Source organism: Tasmannia lanceolata, unplaced genomic scaffold (genome assembly GCF_043159265.1).
Source record: "Tasmannia lanceolata isolate RefF3 unplaced genomic scaffold, GAP_Taslan_0.1 ptg000005l, whole genome shotgun sequence".
NCBI classification, from domain to species: domain Eukaryota; kingdom Viridiplantae; phylum Streptophyta; class Magnoliopsida; order Canellales; family Winteraceae; genus Tasmannia; species Tasmannia lanceolata.
In genome coordinates, this window is record NW_027518682.1 from 1,509,103 (window position 1) to 1,527,209 (window position 18,107).

The 18,107-nt window shown below is 40.1% G+C and overlaps 1 protein-coding gene across 2 annotated transcripts; it reads left to right on the forward strand.

Annotated features, from left to right (window-relative positions):
• Positions 1 to 4,153: 4,153 nt before the first annotated feature.
• LOC143877022 (uncharacterized protein At1g51745-like) lies at positions 4,154 to 16,200 on the forward strand. Of its 2 annotated transcripts, XM_077378726.1 has the most exons (4): positions 4,155 to 4,737; positions 6,312 to 7,012; positions 7,115 to 7,387; positions 14,388 to 16,200. In XM_077378726.1, exons 1-4 carry the CDS (start codon positions 4,553 to 4,555, stop codon positions 15,746 to 15,748), a joined length of 2,520 nt encoding a protein of 839 aa, XP_077234841.1. In that variant the 5' UTR covers positions 4,155 to 4,552; the 3' UTR covers positions 15,749 to 16,200. The 2 variants fall into 2 exon arrangements, with proteins under 2 accessions (XP_077234840.1, XP_077234841.1); XM_077378725.1 differs by having other exon boundaries at positions 4,154 to 4,737; positions 6,312 to 7,387.
• Positions 16,201 to 18,107: the final 1,907 nt, after the last annotated feature.

Here is an 18,107-nt window from a genome sequence, read left to right on the forward strand (position 1 = left end):
AGGGTGTCCCCACGCCACTTTGTGGAGTGGGACTAATTCCCTCCAGATGCGTGCAATCACCCGTAAACCATGCGCATCGGGTAAGCCCAGGGGGATTCGAACTCTCGTCTCTAGGGAGCATACCCAAGACTTTAGGCCAAAGAGCCACACCTGTTCGGGCAAGCTGATACTTTTGTGGCGCATTGGTTCTAATTTCTCATATAAGTAGGGCACTTGTTCCCATGAAAACTTCAAGATAAAGTATATTGGTGGAGAAGTACCAGAACAAGTGGATGATAAAATCATAAAATTGTAGAAGGCCAATTTTGAGTCCCACGGGTGGACATGTGTATCTTATTATGAGAACAACCGAGCACAAAATCACTTGTAACGATCAATGGTAGAAGGCCAATTTTGTATCCCACAGGAACATGTATATGAAATCAAGACCGCTGACCTTGGGTAATATCATGAGGCGACCAACAGTGTTGGTGTCATCCTTACATCTCATATGCATGACAAATGATTAAATCGATACTTTAGCCTCGGGTTTGCTAGGCAATTTCGCGGAGAGCCATTTCGTGGCTTACTTTTGTAGGAGAGAACAGCCACCTCAAATGAATCAACTGAATAAGACAAAATCTGCAAAACTAAGCCGCAAAATTGCATTGAAAATCCCCTTTAGCTTTTCAGGATCATCCAATCAATGCGTTCTCAACTGCTGTGGTTATTGTAACTTAGGGGTGCAGCTCGGGTAGGATTGGGTTGGGTTGAGGCCAACACTAACCCAACCCAACCCGAGCCTCGGGTTGAGGATGGTTTCAACCTTAACCAAACCCGCCTGCAAATCGGGTCGGGTTGAGTAGGGTTGAATTTGGGTTCATCTAAGGCCAAATAGAAAAATACAAGAAAAAATAGCATAATCCTCAAAAATCATGAGAAAATTAGAAGACGGAGGTCGGGTTGGGTTGCCAAGGCCTCAACCCTAACCCAGCCAAAATTAAATCGGATTGGCTTTTCCCAACCCTAACCCTACCCAACCCGAGAAAATGCCTACCCAAACCGGAGCCAAAATTGGGTTGAACCCGTTGGGTTCGGGTTGAGCCCGACCCAAGTTGCACCCCTATTATTGTTATTGTTCGGATCAACATATATATCACCATACATGAGACAAAAGTGGGCCATGATAAGCTTCTTTTGGCATTTTCCAAAATTGAGTTTCATTCAACCTATAAACTTTATGGACTATCGTTGATTCAGGGGTCCATATTAAAGCCCGTCACTAACAATCAATAGGCTCTGACCATCTATGAGCCTCCATGACCCGGCCTAGCCCTTTTAGTTAAGGGATTTGTTAGGCAATTTCGCATAAATCTATTACCGGCTGACTTTTGCGGGAGAGAACCGCCCCCTCACATGAATTAAAAGAATAAGACGAACCTGCTTAACTGTGAACCTGTGTGCTCCCATGCGAAAGTCAGTTTCTGCTGAATTGCCTGACAAATCCCTAGGGGTGGTTATTCGGTTATAACTGAACCGAAATAACCAAAATTTGATAAACGAAATTATTTCGGTTATCAAATTTCGGTAACCAAAACCGAACCGAAATTTTTAAAAACCGAGCTGAAACCGAACCGATAAAAAATTCGGTCATTTCGGTTATTTCGGTTAACCGAATAGTGTGAGAAAAAGAGGGGGGAAAACAAAATCTCGGTTTCGATCGGAGGGCTAGGATCATCCAATCAAAATGATTTTTTGAGCACACCCTAATTAAGTTGTGATCAATCAAATGGACGGTTTTGATTATCCTACGGAGTACTCATATAGCACTTTTTTTTTTAAAAATAATGGTTTTTATCAAAATTTCGGTTATTTCGGTTAACCGAATTTTGTTTTGAGATAACCGTAACCGAATAACCGAATTTCCAAACAAAAAGAAAAAATACCGAAACCGAACCGAACCGACCGAACCAATTCGGTTCGGTTCGGTTATTAACCGAATAATGAACACCCCTACAAATCCCTATTGAAGTAAGAGAATTTATATGGTGGACGACCGTCAAATAACAAGGGCAGAGAGAGAAAAAACTCTCCCCCTTGATTTTTATCCAGGTCAAACTCCATTTTTTACTTTCCCCATGGTAAAAAAATCAAGGGGGTTGATATTTTCTCTCTCTGCCCTTTATATGTAAAGGGCAGCCACCATATAATTCGCTTGAAGGAAATATTAACATGTGGATACATTCCACAAGAAATTGCTCGGCTTGCTTACTATAAATAACAGGACAAAATGAAGGAATCTTACAACTGGTAATATATGTCCCTTTTTAAACCCGGGAAAGCCCTCCCAGCGGAAAAAGAGAGTAGCCATAACCAAGGTTTAAAATTTCGGTTTTGGTACCTATTTCGGACCCCACCGAAATCCGAAATTTGGTATTAAGCTTTGAAATTTGGGTTTGAAATTCTGAAATTTCGGACCGAAAACCGAAATTTCAGACTGAAATTTCGGACCGAAAACCGAAATTTCAGACTGAAATTTGGAAATTTTGGCCAAAATTTTGTAACAATTCCATTAAAACGAAATTTCGGACCGAAATTCCAGAAATTTTCCCTAAATTTGGTAATTGGCAAAATTTGGAATTTTGGCGAATTTTGGTTTCGGTCCCCACCGTTCGGATTTCTGTCAAAATTTAAAACCATGGTCATAACTCATAAATACGGGGGCTGCACACGGTTCAATCCGGTCCGATTTAGCGAGGTTTTTTGAACCGAACTGATCCCATCGGTTTGGAGAGAATCCAAACCGTAACTGAACCGATGGGGGTATAACCAAACAAAACCAAACCGATTTTGACCGGTTTGGTTTGGTTCGGTTCACGGTTTATCCCTCAAATGAGGCTTTTATGTTGCATTTATATCTACGATTGATACCCTAGGGTGAGTACAGTGACAGAATTACCCGTAGACTACCAAAAAATGGCAAAAATGCCCTCTAATAAGAAGACAAAAGAAAGAAGGTGCAATTTTGAGTTTTGGGAGGGGGTGGGGGCCAAAAATGGGCATCTACAAGGGGTGGCCAAAATGGGGTGTCTACATTTTCCCATCAGTTTGATTCAGTTCGGTTCATTTTCAGATTAAAACTCAAAAACCGTCAATTGAGCCGATCCCATCAGTTCGGTAAAAGTCTTAACCGAACCAAATCGAAAGGCCGGGCTCGGTTCAGTTTATCGGTCTGGCAGGTTTTTTGTGCAGCCCTAATAAATACACAGGAGGGGCTGTACCAAGTAAAAAAATGGGGCAAATACATCACTTCCCCCTTTCTAATCCTCACTGTCCAATTTTGCTAGATTTCGATATTGAAGGTATGCTATTATGGGAAGTCCAAGTGTAGACCCGGCAAAATGGGACCCGTACCTGCAGGTACACCAGGCCCGCAGGGGTACGAGTACCAATTTCAGTACCCGCGAAAAAAGAATACCCGTACCCGTGACCCGCGGGTGGGTCTAGGTCGAGCGTTGGTGCCCGCCATTCGGTTTTCAACTTTTTATTCTTAAGGCCCAAACAGAAAACACTAAAAAATAGACTATGTGCGTGGGCCAACAAAACAAGTCAAAACAATCAGACCATGTGACTGGTATCTTTGGTTGTACTAAAACAAACATTTGTTAAAGTAAATGAAAAATTGTATGATGAATGGGCGTAAAAACATGTACTCATCATCCCATCCTTGATATTTGATCCAACAGTAGTTGACTTGTTAAGAAGCTGATGTTGAATTAAATATCAAGGCTTGTACATCTATCGTACCACCTTTATGTGTTCATACACCCATTCATCATATAATTTCTTTTCGTAAATATATATATATATATATATATATATATATATATATATAATTTCTTCTTTAAATTTGCCGGATTATCCGTACCCGCCTGGGTGGGTTCCGGGTTCATGAAAGGTCGATCCAAGTGCCTCCTATTAAAACGTCGGAGCATTTACGTGGTGTCTTATATAGGCAAATGTAGGAGAGTGCGTACTCCGCATAGCCCGTAGAGTAGAAACAACCCTTTTGCAAGTTGCAACTAATGCATATCGCGAGATAATGAACTCAACTCGCCGAGATACTCACCGTTTAATTTAAAACCCAACCGGTGGGTTTGAACTCGTATTTACCAAACCACTGAGAGAGAGAGAGAGAGAGAGAGAGAGAGAGAGAGAGAGGTCTTCCTCAGCAATTGTCCTTCACCTTCTGTTATGCTACAGCGAAAAAAGTAAAAAAAAATAAAAATAAACAAAGATTCTTTCTACGACTACGGAATCTGAAATTATTCCTTCGGATCTATGTCTACAAATCTAAAATCCCCAATGAGGCATTTACAAAACCCTAGAAATGAAATTCCCCTCAATTTGAATGGAAACCCTAACCAGGAAGGATCCCAAATCAAGCGGATTGACGAGATATAGATGTCTCTTGAACCGGAGTCTGAGCATGCTGCTATTGATCCTAGGGTTTGGCTTTCTGATTTTTTCTATTAGGGTTTCGTTCGGGAGATAGATAGAGAGAGAGAGAGGGATGGGTATTACCGAGGGTTTGGAGGGAGGAACGAATGTTGAGGGCACGATCGTTTGGGTACGGAGGAGGAACGGATCTTGGTGGCCCGGTAGGATTCTCGGACCCAACGAGCTTTCGGATTCTCATCTCATGTCCCCAAAATCCGGAACCCCTGTCAAGCTTCTTGGTAGAGAAGATGCTAGCGTGTATGTTTTCTCTCTTTGATCTTATTACTTCTTTTGGTTTAATCATATATCTGTTGCATGTGGATCGATAGAATGCGAGATTCTGTTTTATTTGAAACCCTAATGCATGTGTTTTTTTCTCTCATGAACTGTCATTTGTTTTTGTTAGTGGAATTAGGTTTTTATATTTTATATTCATTAGTTGTTTGAATGGTAGGCTATTAGTACTTTTTTTTTTTTTTTTTTTAATGTTTTTAGTTTCTCTTGTTTAGCACGCTCGTTTGTCTTGATTCTGTGTTGCATTTTCTGTATTTTTTCTATGTGAATGATAATTTTGATATGGGAAAAAATAGAACATTTTTTTCTTCTATGTTTGGATAATTCTTATTGAGTACACTTTTGTCTCTGAAGTTGGGATAATTCTTAAATTGGCTAAAAAGTATAGGATCTTAGATGCACGGATGCTATAAATATCCATCTAGGAGCTTGTGTCACCTTGAGCTAATGTGAACTTGCATGCTGGTTTTGTATTACATCCCTAAGAACTTGTACCCTGAAAATATTTGGCCATTGTTGTGTCTTCTTAATGATATAGATCAATGCTCATGTTACCATGTTAGAGAAGAACACACACGGGAGTAAAAAAGGGCAGCCCAGTGCACGAGGCTCCCGCCATTGCGGGGTCTGAGGAGGGCTAGATGTACGCAGCCTTACGCTTGCTTTGGAGAGAAGCTGTTTCCGTGACTCGAACCCGTGACCACCGGGTCACAATGGAGCAACATTACCGTTGCGCCAAGGCTCGCCCTCTAAGAACACACACAGGAGTATTGATGCTAAATTATCTTGTGTAGGAAAGGGCAGTAACTCATCTTTTCTATGGTGTATTAAAAAAGGGAATGCTTGAAATAACATATAAGGAACTCTTCATAAAAGAGACATAAGTCCCAATGCAATTAGAGAAATTGGCATGTTCTCTAAAACTCCAGCATCATTCAAAAAAGAAAAGAAATTGGCATGTTCTTAGATGAGGTGTGTTATCCTTGCTTTTGCAGGTCCAACTGGTACCACCATGGCATATGAAGTGCAGGTTCTTGCCTTCTTAGTTCTTAAATGGGAGCCAAGTTCATGGCCCATTTTCATTTTTACAGTTGGCCTTTTGGATTGAGGGAGATACTCGAAGTCCATTTTCATTCACTATTTTTAGTTTATAGCAGGATCATATTAAGAAGTGTTAATGTCTTATCGAGGTCGAGCATGGAATTATATATTCCTTCTAACATTTTTTATGCAGTTTAATAACCATGTGGTTCGCAGTAAGCATTGAAACTTTTTTTTTAGTTGAAACTGGGTCTGCCTCTTACCAAACCATTTGATCCTTGCATCTGTTGTTTCTAGTGTTATGATTAATCATGTTTCGGAGTTGATGTGAATGGAAACATTTTTTGTGGTATCTATCCAGTAGCTAATATTACTCATTTTCCTTTTAAATAAATTTTTTTCCTTAAGGCATTACTTTTTTTTAAAGTTTCCATCTCTTCTCTTACCTAAAGTGTTAATAATGCTTGTGTGGTTGGGGCTTTCGCTCTTTGCCTCAGGGATTGGTACAATTTAGAGAAATCAAAGCGTGTGAAGGCATTTCGATGCGGGGAGTTTGATGATTGTATTGAAAGGGCTGAATCTTCCCATATTAATCCTATAAAGAAGAGAGAGAAATACGCACGTCGAGAAGATGCCATTCTTCATGCTCTTGAGCTTGAGAAGCAGCAGCTTGAAAGGAAACAGCAGAAATTAGGCATTCCTTTAAACTATATGAGCAATAAAATGCGAGGCACTTCAAAAAAAGAGTTGGATAGCTGTTCTCCTTCAGAAAATCACTTGGGGAACAGTGGAGCAAGGGAGCATTTCAAATTTATAAATCTGGAACCACAGCTGTTTTCCAAGAAGCTAGATTCATCTCTTAAGGAAGAGGTTACGGGCGATCCTATATACACTCTAAAGGGAAAACATGCAAAACAACCTAGCTGGGAAGATGATAATTCTGAAGCTATACCTCGGATGAGAGGTTTGCAGGACTTTGGGCTTCGGATTGCTCCATCAAAGAGAAATCTTTCTACATCCGTCAGTTGCGAGAATCCCCGGAGATCTGGTTCAGTTGATAATCATGTCCATGCCCTTCCTAATAGGGGGCATAGCATGGGAGGTGCAAATCATGTTGGTCGCAGTAAGAGTTCTTCTGGCATCAAAGGGAAAAGATCGCAAGGTGGTCTGACTGAGGAATCCCTTGTTAAAAGACGTGGTAGGCGACATCCTCCTGTTCAAGTATTACAGAATAGTGCAAAATTACCAGTATGCCAGTCTTTGCAATCTGATGGTGATGTTGTGTTTATCTCTATGCAAGGAAAGGAGCAGGTGGGTGTTCTACGCAGGGCGAAACGGAGTAAATGTGTCTATCTTCCAGTTGAATCAAATGATTGTTTGAACCGTACAGAGTTTCCTTCAGACCAAGTGCAAATAGCACCTTCCCATTTTGGAACCAATAATTGTCTCAATGCGGTTTCTTTGACAGAACAAAATGCATGCTTGGGATTGGTTGAGGAGTCGTCTGATTCCTCAGAGAGGGATTACTTGGACTCTGACACAGAGGAAGAGGAAGAGGCAGTTGTACTTTCAGGTTACATTTTAGCCTTCTTTAGGAGTCAGTACTCGTTTATATCGCTTAGTTTTTCTTTTCATCTAAGTAGACCTTATTACCGGGTTTAAACTTTTAGCTGTCCTATTCCGAGGCCTGTTCTGAGCCTATTTAGATATTGTTGACTTGGGATTTAAGTGCTTGCTTCATGTTTGGGATTTACTATCTTTTAATTGGAACATAGATACCATTTTATCATTCATTTGGAACCTCTTTACATTCATTGTTAAATCATGAATGATATTGGATTTGAGAATCTTGTTATGACTTCATATATATATATATATATATATATATATATATATATATATATATATATATATATATATATCGGAAAAGTGTTGTACTCGGTCTTGTAGCTAAGCTTATCTACTCGGTCCGGTTAAATACAGTGAGGGCTCACATTGTTTGGGTGATCCAAACCATTCATTTGAAAGCCCCTTACCTAGATAGGGTGTCCACAAAAAATCAGACCGATAGGATGATCCTAACTCATCCAACAGTGGAGGAAAAAATGGGCAGATTTGTGGACAAACTGTGTCTGTCCATTTTTTCCCATTTTCCCCTCTACTGTTGGATGGGTTAGGATGATCCTATGGATTTGATTTTTTGTGGACACCCTATCTAGGTAGTGGGCTTTCAAATGAATGGTTTGGATCACCCAAACAATGTGGGCCCCCACTGTATTTAACCCGACCGAGTAGATAAGCTTAGCTACAAGACCGAGTAGCAACACTTTTCCCTATATATATATATATATATATATATATATATATATATATATATATATTATGTTGATTTAATTTCTCTTTTCCAGCAATAAATCTTTCTTATGAAAACTCTCTTCATCATGCAGTCTGTTAAATTAAAGCAATGGTTGGGGCTCTAATAATTAATATTATTAGTGACCTCAATTTATATATGATATTAGAGAGTATTAATTATCAGATAGGTGTTGCCTACCACGCCATACCCCTAGCGAGGTGTCACTCTCTTCGTCCAACACTTTGTCTTTGCCCTCCCCAATACACACACACCACCACCACCACCACCACAACCACACACACCATATCTAATGCACTAGGTTTTATGCATATCTGTATCTGTCTGGCAACAAGAACATCAGGCGACCTGCTGCCACTACCAGGAGGGGTGTGCTGCATCTACCATTGGTTCCACTGTCATGCCATAGTCCATGGCTGTTGTGACCACCACAACATATTCCGGTGAAGAGACTAAAGAACATTTCATATGTACCTACACACTATGTACTCTGAATAACATTAATGTTTGCATGTATGTACTTTGTACAACATTTGCTAAGAAGGTACTCTCTTATATCTTCTATCATTGGATTTTTGTATTAACTATTAGAAATAAGAGATTTTAAATTACCGACATTGGAACAATGTTGGTTCCTGGTATGAGCAATAGGATATAAGAGATTATAAATTTATGGAGTATTAGAGCTCCAACTATAGTTCCTTGCTATAATGTCCACAAGTAGTGATAATGCAAACCTCCCCACCTACTACATGTCCTTGTTTAAGATATTGTGGAAGCTGGCTAGAAGAATTTAAAAACTGCAAAGGAACATCCTTTGGGGAAGGCAAAGAGGATTGTAAGAGACTAAATTGCCTATTAAAATGGAAGATTGGATGCAAATAAAAGCAAAACAGGGTTCTTGGCATCAGAAACATTGCCACGAGGAATAAGGCTCTTATTGGTAATAAATGGCTTTGAAGACTTGGTATCGAAAAAGAAGCCCTTTGGAGAAATTAATTGTATTGGGTAGATAGGTGGGATGGGGTATCAAGAGATTAGGTAGATGTCAAGGCTCGGGGCATGGAGATTTATTTGTCAGGTCAAATGTGATTTCAACGAGGGGATTAGGTTTAGGCAGAGACATGGGAAGTGCATTTGGTTTTGGGAGGATGTGTCGCTAGGTAAAGTCGCTCTATGCCTTAAAGTACCCTAGCCTCTATAGAATACCAATTAAAAAAAATGTGTTAGGGACTCGGGATGGGTCAAGAGACTAGGTAGAGGTCAAGGCGTGGTGGCATGGAGATTTATTTGTCAAGGCAAAGATGATTTCAACGAGGGGAGGTGTAAGACATGGGAAGAGGATTTGGTTTTGGGAGGTGTGTGGCTAGGTAAAGTCGTTCTATTCCTTAAAATACCCTAGCCTCTGTAGAATACCAAATAAAAGAAAACATGTTAGGGACTAGGAATGTTGTGGAAGAGGAGGGGGAAGGTGGTGTGGTGATGGAAATTCTACCAAAACCCAAAAGAGGAACTAAGAACCTGTATTACTAACTTGTTTTATGCCTTAGAAAACCCTTCTATCTTGCAGGCTGAGAAGGATAAAGTTACGAGGGCCCGGACCCTAGGGGTGTCTGTTCGGTCCTCTCCTCCTTCAAGTTGTTGAATCAATGGGCATCTTCATCATCATTTTTATGTGGCAAAATTTTGGGCATGCCAGTCCCTTCTCGTGATCAAGCTTCTGCTTGGACAACAAGTTAGGAGAAGATAAACACCCAGGATCGACTTAAGATAAGACACTTCAGATTGGCCAATCGGTGCCCATTATTTCATGCGGAGGAGGAATCTGTTAACAACCTGTTCTTTCTTTGCAATCTGAGGACACGGCTGTGGCAGCGTATTCTGAAGTGGTTCAGGGTGATCTAGATTTCTCTTAGAACCTTGAAGAGCTGATTGATGGATGGAATCTGAAGGGGCTGGCCCCGCTTGGCACAATACTTTAGGCCGCTGTCCCATTTGCAGTGATATGTATGATCTGAATGAAGGGAACAGTAGACAAGAAGGCGAGATGGTTTCACTTACTGTTAAGAACGAATATGCCGATTGCAAGTTGGGTGAGATGCAGGAAGAGTCCTGTGCTGTGTTGCATCAGTAGGGGTACGAGTGTCGGAATCCCGAATCCGACACAGATATTGAGCGTTAGATTTGGAAAACCTCAAAAGAAAAGATTCATATATTCACCAAATATTTTAATTATTTTTAATTTCTTTACATAATAATATGGTCACGGGTTCGAGTCATGAAAACAGTCTCTCTGCAAACCAGGGGTAAGGCTGCGTACATCTAGCCCTCTCCATACCCCGCAATGGTGGGAGTCTCGTGCACTGGGCCGCCCTTTAACAATATGGTTATAAGAAGTTGCCATTCATTCAATACCATTCCAAAAAAAAAAAGTTGCCATTAAAAACATATGGTTATAACGATGGTTTTAAATTTCGGACTCATCTGAAACCGAAATCCCGAAATTTCGGGCGAAATTTGGTATTGCAGCACGAAATCCCGATTTTTTAGGACTAAATTTCGATCGAAATTACCGAAATTTCAGTAATTTCGTTCAAGATTCTTTAACGCAATAAAAAAGTATTAAATTCGAACGAAATTTGGTAAATTTCGGTTTCGGCACCATTTCGTTTCGTTCCTCACCGAAATCCAAAATTTCGGATTTCGGTCGAAATTTAAAACCATGGTTATAACAAGTAATATTGAATTTTTAAATAGGTTAAGGAAGTATAATATTTTATTTGTATATAAAACTTACTATTAGGATGGATAAAACTCACCATTCAGAAAAAAAAGAAGAATCATTAGAAAAAAAAAAGGATGGATAAAACTCAAAACATGCAGCAATTGTAAAGTTGTGATAGTATATTTAGAAAAAACAGATAAAAGACATCTAGAAGTATCGCAAGAATCTTGAAGTATTGGAATCTGTCTAACATAGGTGCTGGGCAATTTCGCTGATAGAGCTGCTCAGATGTTTGAAGATTCTCCTTTGGTAATATGCCCCGAGGAAGATAGCACGTGCAGGATGAATTCCTCCGCCGATGGACTGCACAACACTAAACTTCGGTAGTTGACTCTTAGAGTTTCCAACGGTGAGGTTATCTTGTCTATCTCAGGGGCTATTGGGAGAACGGATTCAAATGTGGCTGAGGTTCGTTAACTCCTCATTGAGCTGTGATTTTTTCAGGACACGGGTGATAGAAAACTCGAGATTGAAGGGATTTCTCAAGTGTAATTTCTTGGGTGAAGGAGGAGAGACAAGGTCTATGGAGATAACCAATTACATTGATGAAATTGTGGATAGATGTAGGGGAAAAGATCTCGGTTTGGCACATTCCTACTAGTGCGAACGATCTAGCAGACAAGTTTGTGGAGAGTGGTATTAACAAATGAGTCATTGTTTTTTTTTTGAAATGGCACAAATGAGTCATTGTTATTGGGCAATCTCTTCCCAATGACATTCCCATATGCAATCTCAGCTTTTCTAATGAATTTGGTTACCTTTTCGAAGAAAAAGCTACTTGTTAAAACCCTATTACTCTAAAGCTGTAAGCATCGTTCTTGCTGAAAAAGGAAAGGTCAAAAGTCCCATCATGTAATTCATGAACAACTACAAATAAGGGCACCAACAGCTCTTTTGAAATTTCTCATCCTCCGGGGTTGTACGAATTTTATTCCAATCAATGTTACAAGTCAAGAGAAGCTCCAGAATTATATATTTTTATTGTTTTTTTTTTTTGCCGAGCTTCTTTGAAACAGTGGAATATATATTAAAGAGGATGGGAAAACCCTAAGACCGAGGAGCTCAAGAGTACAAGGGGGAAGAGAAAAATACGAGGAACAAATCAACAGTAAATCTCACGGGGGAAGAAAAGAAAAAATCTCTCGGGGTTAGCCCAGTTCACCCCGTCTCTGGCTAACTGATCTGCCTTGTTATTGGCTGAGTGATGGGCGTGTTGAAATTGGACTAAATGCCCCTCCACACGGTCTCAAATCTCAATTAACTCTGCGAGCCTCCATAGATGAGATTTGCTACCATTCATCCATCTAATGGCTTTTAACGTGTCTCCCCCAACTAGCAACCGGTCCAAGGCACTATTTTCGGTAAACCTAATGCCCTGAAGAACTGCTCTTACATTTGCTCCTTTAGAATCCGTAACCCCAATGGGGCTAGAGAAAACCCATCTAGTCACTCCCTCCTTGTCTCTAATGCCACCTCCCACCCCGCTGGCCCCAGATTTTCAATACTTGAACCGTCAAAGCTCAGCTTGAGCCACTGTAGGTCAGGCGTCATCTATCTAGGAGTAGCGGCCTCCGCTCTCTCTAATTCATAGCAAATCTCCTTCTAGCATATGTTGAGGTCAGACGTAGAGTAGAATTTTAAAGAAAGATACCCACCCAAGATATGGCAATAGAAATGATCTTTGTGAAAGTGAATATACGACCCCTGAATCGGTTTTTGAAAAGCCTAGCATTTCTCTCCTTCCAAAGGATCCAAATTGCGGCTAGCATCGCCACTTTCCATAAGATCCTTCCTTTTGAAGACCAGGGCACTAGGAAGCAACTTTCCAAAAGTTTTGAGAATCGATGAGAGAAACCCAATGACATCCCAAATTTTGCCTAGGATGCAACACGAAACCTTCCTAGCAAAAGGGCAACAAAGGAGCAAGTGATCAACTGATTCGCCATCCCTCACACAAAGAAAAGTCAATGTCCACATTTGACGGATGCGCAAATGGTCCACCCGTAAGAATCTTGTCCAGGAAGGATGTTCACCCAAACACACTAAGTCTAGGAAGGACTAGAATGGTTGATACTCTAGACAAGTGAGAGGAATGCTTACTAGATGCAATATGTGTGTAGAAGGACTTAGCAATGAAGCTAGGTGTACTCCAAATCCAAACCCTGTTGTTGCTTCCAGCCTCGCTGGTGCAGGTAGATTCAAGCATATGTATGAAATGAGCAACTATGTCGACCTCCCTATCAAAAAAATTCCTTCTTGAAATTTATGTTCCAAGATATATGGCCTTCTAATATTTTTTTTTTTTTACGGTCGACCTTCTAATCTTTCAAAACAGTCTTGGACCGGAGCTTTCTTATTGGATATCACAGCAAATGAGTCGGGCAAGAGGTCCTCAACGGTTGTTCAATCATTTGATAACCAGAGTCACTCTTTGATAAATGTCACTATGAGTCAGACTCAGTAGAATTTGATCAATCCTTTTTTCTGTCGTTAAGGTGGAGAACTAAACCAAGAATTCTCTTTCTTCATCATCAATCAAATCACTGTTCGCGGAACGGAAAGAATGGACAAGGAATAAAAATCTTACCGCTGATCCATTTGTAATACGTGAATGGGAGAAAAATCCGGATCAAACCTCTTTAGATGAGCCAAAACGCATTGAGACAGCTTAACTAGAGGTGCCGGTGACCCTACTCGTCGAACTCGAGCACCACATGTCCAACCAGAATCTGATTCTATCTCCTCTATAAACTCTGAATCTAGTGTGCTTACCAGAAATTTTTGTTTAGTCTTCAATATGTCTCTCCACAGTGTGTCAGTGTCAAAGCAGAGCTTCTGTAATTATCATCTGAAGTCCAATTCCCAATGGTTATCCAATACTTGCTCTCTCCACAACCACTTGCCAAGTAAAGCAGTATTGACGAGTCTAAAGTTCCTGGATCTTCCTCTTCTAGTCTGAGCCCCTCCCTGTTGGAATTCTCTTTGAATCTTTTCAATATGCTTGACAGCGTAGATGGGACATCTCAGCAAATCTTGGTGCTATATGGAATTTTTTTGCCTAGTTACTAGGCAAATCATGAAGTTGTGGCATTCTTCCCAATATTAAGAGGACATCTCCTTGTATTCTGAATGGATATTAGTGCATGCGATGTCTTAGCAATATTTTTAACCCTTTTTTTTCTCCATGTGAACTAAAATCCTTTACTGGAGGGCAGGCAACCTTTTCCATCTAGTAACTTCCAGTTTCTTCACGCTTTCTGTTATTTTTTTTTTTGATAACGACATTGATTCTTTATCCAGTGATATCCAGCAAAGCATCATATTTTTGTTCTCATGTGCTGCTTTACCTGGGAGTTGGCTGCCATTGTACTCTTCTTTTCATCAACTGTATTCTGTTGCATTGTTGATTTTCAGATCATACTCAGATACTGTCAGTGCCAGGACCAAGAAGATCAGAAGGATATGTTACGTGTAGTGGGTCTGATTTTCAAGATCAGGGGCAACCTGGAAGTATGAGCAACGATGAGCTCGATGAGTCTGCACTTTCTGGTTACATGTCCCATCCTCATCGTCACTGGCAGATGTCAGGTATTTCTGCTGATATGGGGGGTTCCAAATGGCAACTGAAAGGGAAACGTAATGTTCGCAGTTTAACCAAGAGGCCTTTTGAGGTATTGAATAGCAAAAGCAATACCATCGAAGCTGATAAATGCAATGGATCCACCCGTGGAATAGTTTATGAAGGCAAGGGAAACATTTTGAAGACTGCAAGAATGGAGATACCTAGTCAAAGGGCCTCGGACCAAGGTTTTTACCATAGAAGTGAGGTGTTAAACTCTTATGTCGAGGGTGACTTGTTTGATAATGATTTGACACAAACCCAAATGGTAGGATTTGGCAATAGAAGATACCCATTAATGTTAAAGGCATCTTCAAGAGAACGAGGGAGAAGCACCAGTAATATCACCGACTCGGATGAGGACTCACCTGCAATTTCCCCAACTGTCTGGGAAGCTGATCGGCTATCTAAAACACCTCTTGGAGGATATTGGGAAGAGACAGACATGTGTTTTGACCCAATTTATGTTGGTCGCCTTGGTGATGGGTTGGAATCAATGTTGGTGGATGTTGATTTGAAGGTCCAAGCGAGCTATCAAGGAGAACGTGTCCCTCTGGTTTCTCTGATGAGCAGATTGAATGGGAAAGCAATAATAGGGCACCCAATTCAAATAGAAGCATTGCAAGATTGCTCCTCTGATATTCTTCTTTCTACAAGTGGTTTCAGTGAGGAACCCACAGATGATGATGGTAGTGCAGCGCTCCCGCCAGTTTGGCGAACTGGCAGAAGGACAGCCATGCTGCGGGTCCCACGCCCTCATCCATCGCCAGCATTGGATGGTGAGGAGGTGGACCCTCTTCAATATTCAGATTTTAAAAGCAACTCTCCATCGAAGAAATCATATGATGGTCATCCCAATCTTGTCAGGTTGATGAAGAAGAGCGCATCTCAAATTCGCCAGCCTATGACTGGGAAGTTTCAAAAGAAGCCATTGAAGAAAGTAAGCTTGTCAAGCCAAAAAACCAGAACACTCTCTTCGTTTGCTACTCAACTGGTTGGTGGGAAGAAATCTGACAAGAACGGTGACCTAGATGGGTCGATCAAACCAGAGGAGAGAGCTCCTTCAATAACGTGCGTCCCTGTGAAACTGGTATATAGTAGGATACTGGAAGCAATTGGCAGGCCACCATCAAAGGCAGAAAGGAAACCATCATAGGTGTAAAGGGAATGTATCTTGAGGGATTGATATTAGCTTCTTGAAGCTCTTGATCTGCGCCAGTCATTCAATATAGAGGAGCAGCATCTTGCTGCTGAGGTCTGAAATCTAGTATAACTGCTCCCCATTATTGGGGTAACAAAGGTGAGTCTCCCTTCTGTATTGGGTGATTTTGTTATACCAATCTCAGAGGTAATGTGTATCCAGACAGGCATTGAGCATGTTCCTCATACTCAGTATCCTCTGATCAATCAATGTAAATTTTATTCAGCATAAATTTTATATGCAATTTATTTAAATTCCTTCATGGAGATTTGAGGAAGCAGGGTGTTTGGGTTCTCATGCAGATGTTCATTTTTAGTCCAAGCATCAAATTACATTTAGACTGATGGGCTGCCTAAGTCTTGTAAAATACTTTCTGATACTTTTTAACATGTTGGTTTTGTGGTCCAGCCATTCGATTAATGCAGAAGAAATTTTTCTGAAGATGGCCGTGTAAAAGACCCGGGAATGGAATATACTATCACTTTTATGTTTCAATTCAGCATAATCCAGACGTTCATGTTAATCTTAGAGGAAAAATACTTGATGTAATTTTATTAAAACCATTTATTGGAAAGAAATATAAAAAAGGATGATGACTTTTCTGAGATGGACGCTAGCAAATCCGACTTCGATTTGAAATACAAAACCTTGATGGGAGTTTATAAATATCCATCTAGTGTTTTGTAAGTATAGGATTTTCCATTCAAACTAATAAAGTAGAGTATTTTACATGCGGCTCATCATAATCAATGACACATTCCCTGTAATTTTTTTACTATAAAAAAATTAAATGAGGTTAGATAGCTAAATGTAGGAACTAAAGTGATGTTTATGTGGCCTATTTATTTAGATTCACGTCTCTTCATTTTTTAGACGCTATTGCTCTGTTTGGTTGCTGGTAGATGTGGGGAATCAAATCAGAGCAGTCAATCGGTGGATTAGCGGGGGATTTAGAATTCGTTGTTTGGTTGCGTTGAAGATGGATGGGAGATCTCTGAAATTAAGCTAGAGATTTGATCTCCGGCAATTCAAGAGAAGATAATCCCCTGCTATTTTCCTCAAAAAATAGGTAACCAAACAGAGCATGGGTTCCATTTTTGCGGGCCCACTAAAAGTATTGGACATGAGATGGGGCCCATCAGGAATCATCAAGTCGTATGTACTCCTGTAATTTGATTAGTATGAACTAATCAGAAGAAGGGGAAGGTATGAATAATCCTTTAGCTTAGTGACCTTGTAAATGGATGGTGACACTCGAGCAAATTCCAAGAATCAATTAGTAATTGGCCAGAGTACCTTGTAAATAATGAGAGCCCACAATGACTAGTTGCAAATTAAGCTGGGCATTTCCATCCTTCCATCTTTTAAATTTAACCTAAGAATCATTTGGTCAATTATGAGCTTCAGGTAATCTTATTTACCAATCCAAAACTTGGGTAATTAATATGGTGGGCCCATTTAAAATTGCAACTATTGGACGATCATCCATCTGCAGGTCATCGATTTGTGTGAACTATGAGATCTTTTATTCTTGGTCCATCAAAAGAAGGCCCACCAGATGAATGGTCTGGATCACTTGATTAAGGGGAGATTATAATTGAGCAAATGATTCACACACACAAAAAATGTTCCATACAATAAATGTCTAGGGTTACGTACAAATGGACGTTGGATCGAAAGCATTCTTCTACATCGAAAACTTTTTCAATCCGCTATTGACTTTTAGGAATCTTTAAAAAGTGGGTTGTTTTTTTTTTTTTTTTTTGTGCAAAAGCAAGTCTTCTACTTTGCTTTATTTGCTAAAAAGAGTCTTCTATTCTGACAATTTGCAAATAGGAGTTTTTATATGATGTGCGATCAGCACCATATAATTTCTCTGCAAATAGAGTCAACTTTCTTTTCGTTTAATAAACTAGTAGGGTCCCTGCCAAATCCCAGCTTACCTGCCAAAAAAATTTGCAAATAGAGGCATCATGTTTGAGTGAATTTTGCAAGTTAGGCCACACACTCAATTTGTGACCAAAATACCCATAGTAGATTTTTTTTTGACCAATTGAAAAGACCTAAGATACCAATGACGGTCAATGATAAGTTTTGAATTAGGGTTGTAGGGTTGTAGGAATATCATTTCTGTATGTACTAGCATTCTTATATAGGTGTAAAACAATGTGCCCATGCCATCAAATCAAAACATGATGTATAAAATTGTGAGCTGATACATGGGCTTGAGTGGGGATCATGAGGCAAAATGGTGGACCCCACTCGTAACATGGGTTTTAATTGAGTTGGTGGGAACCACCCAATCAAAACATAT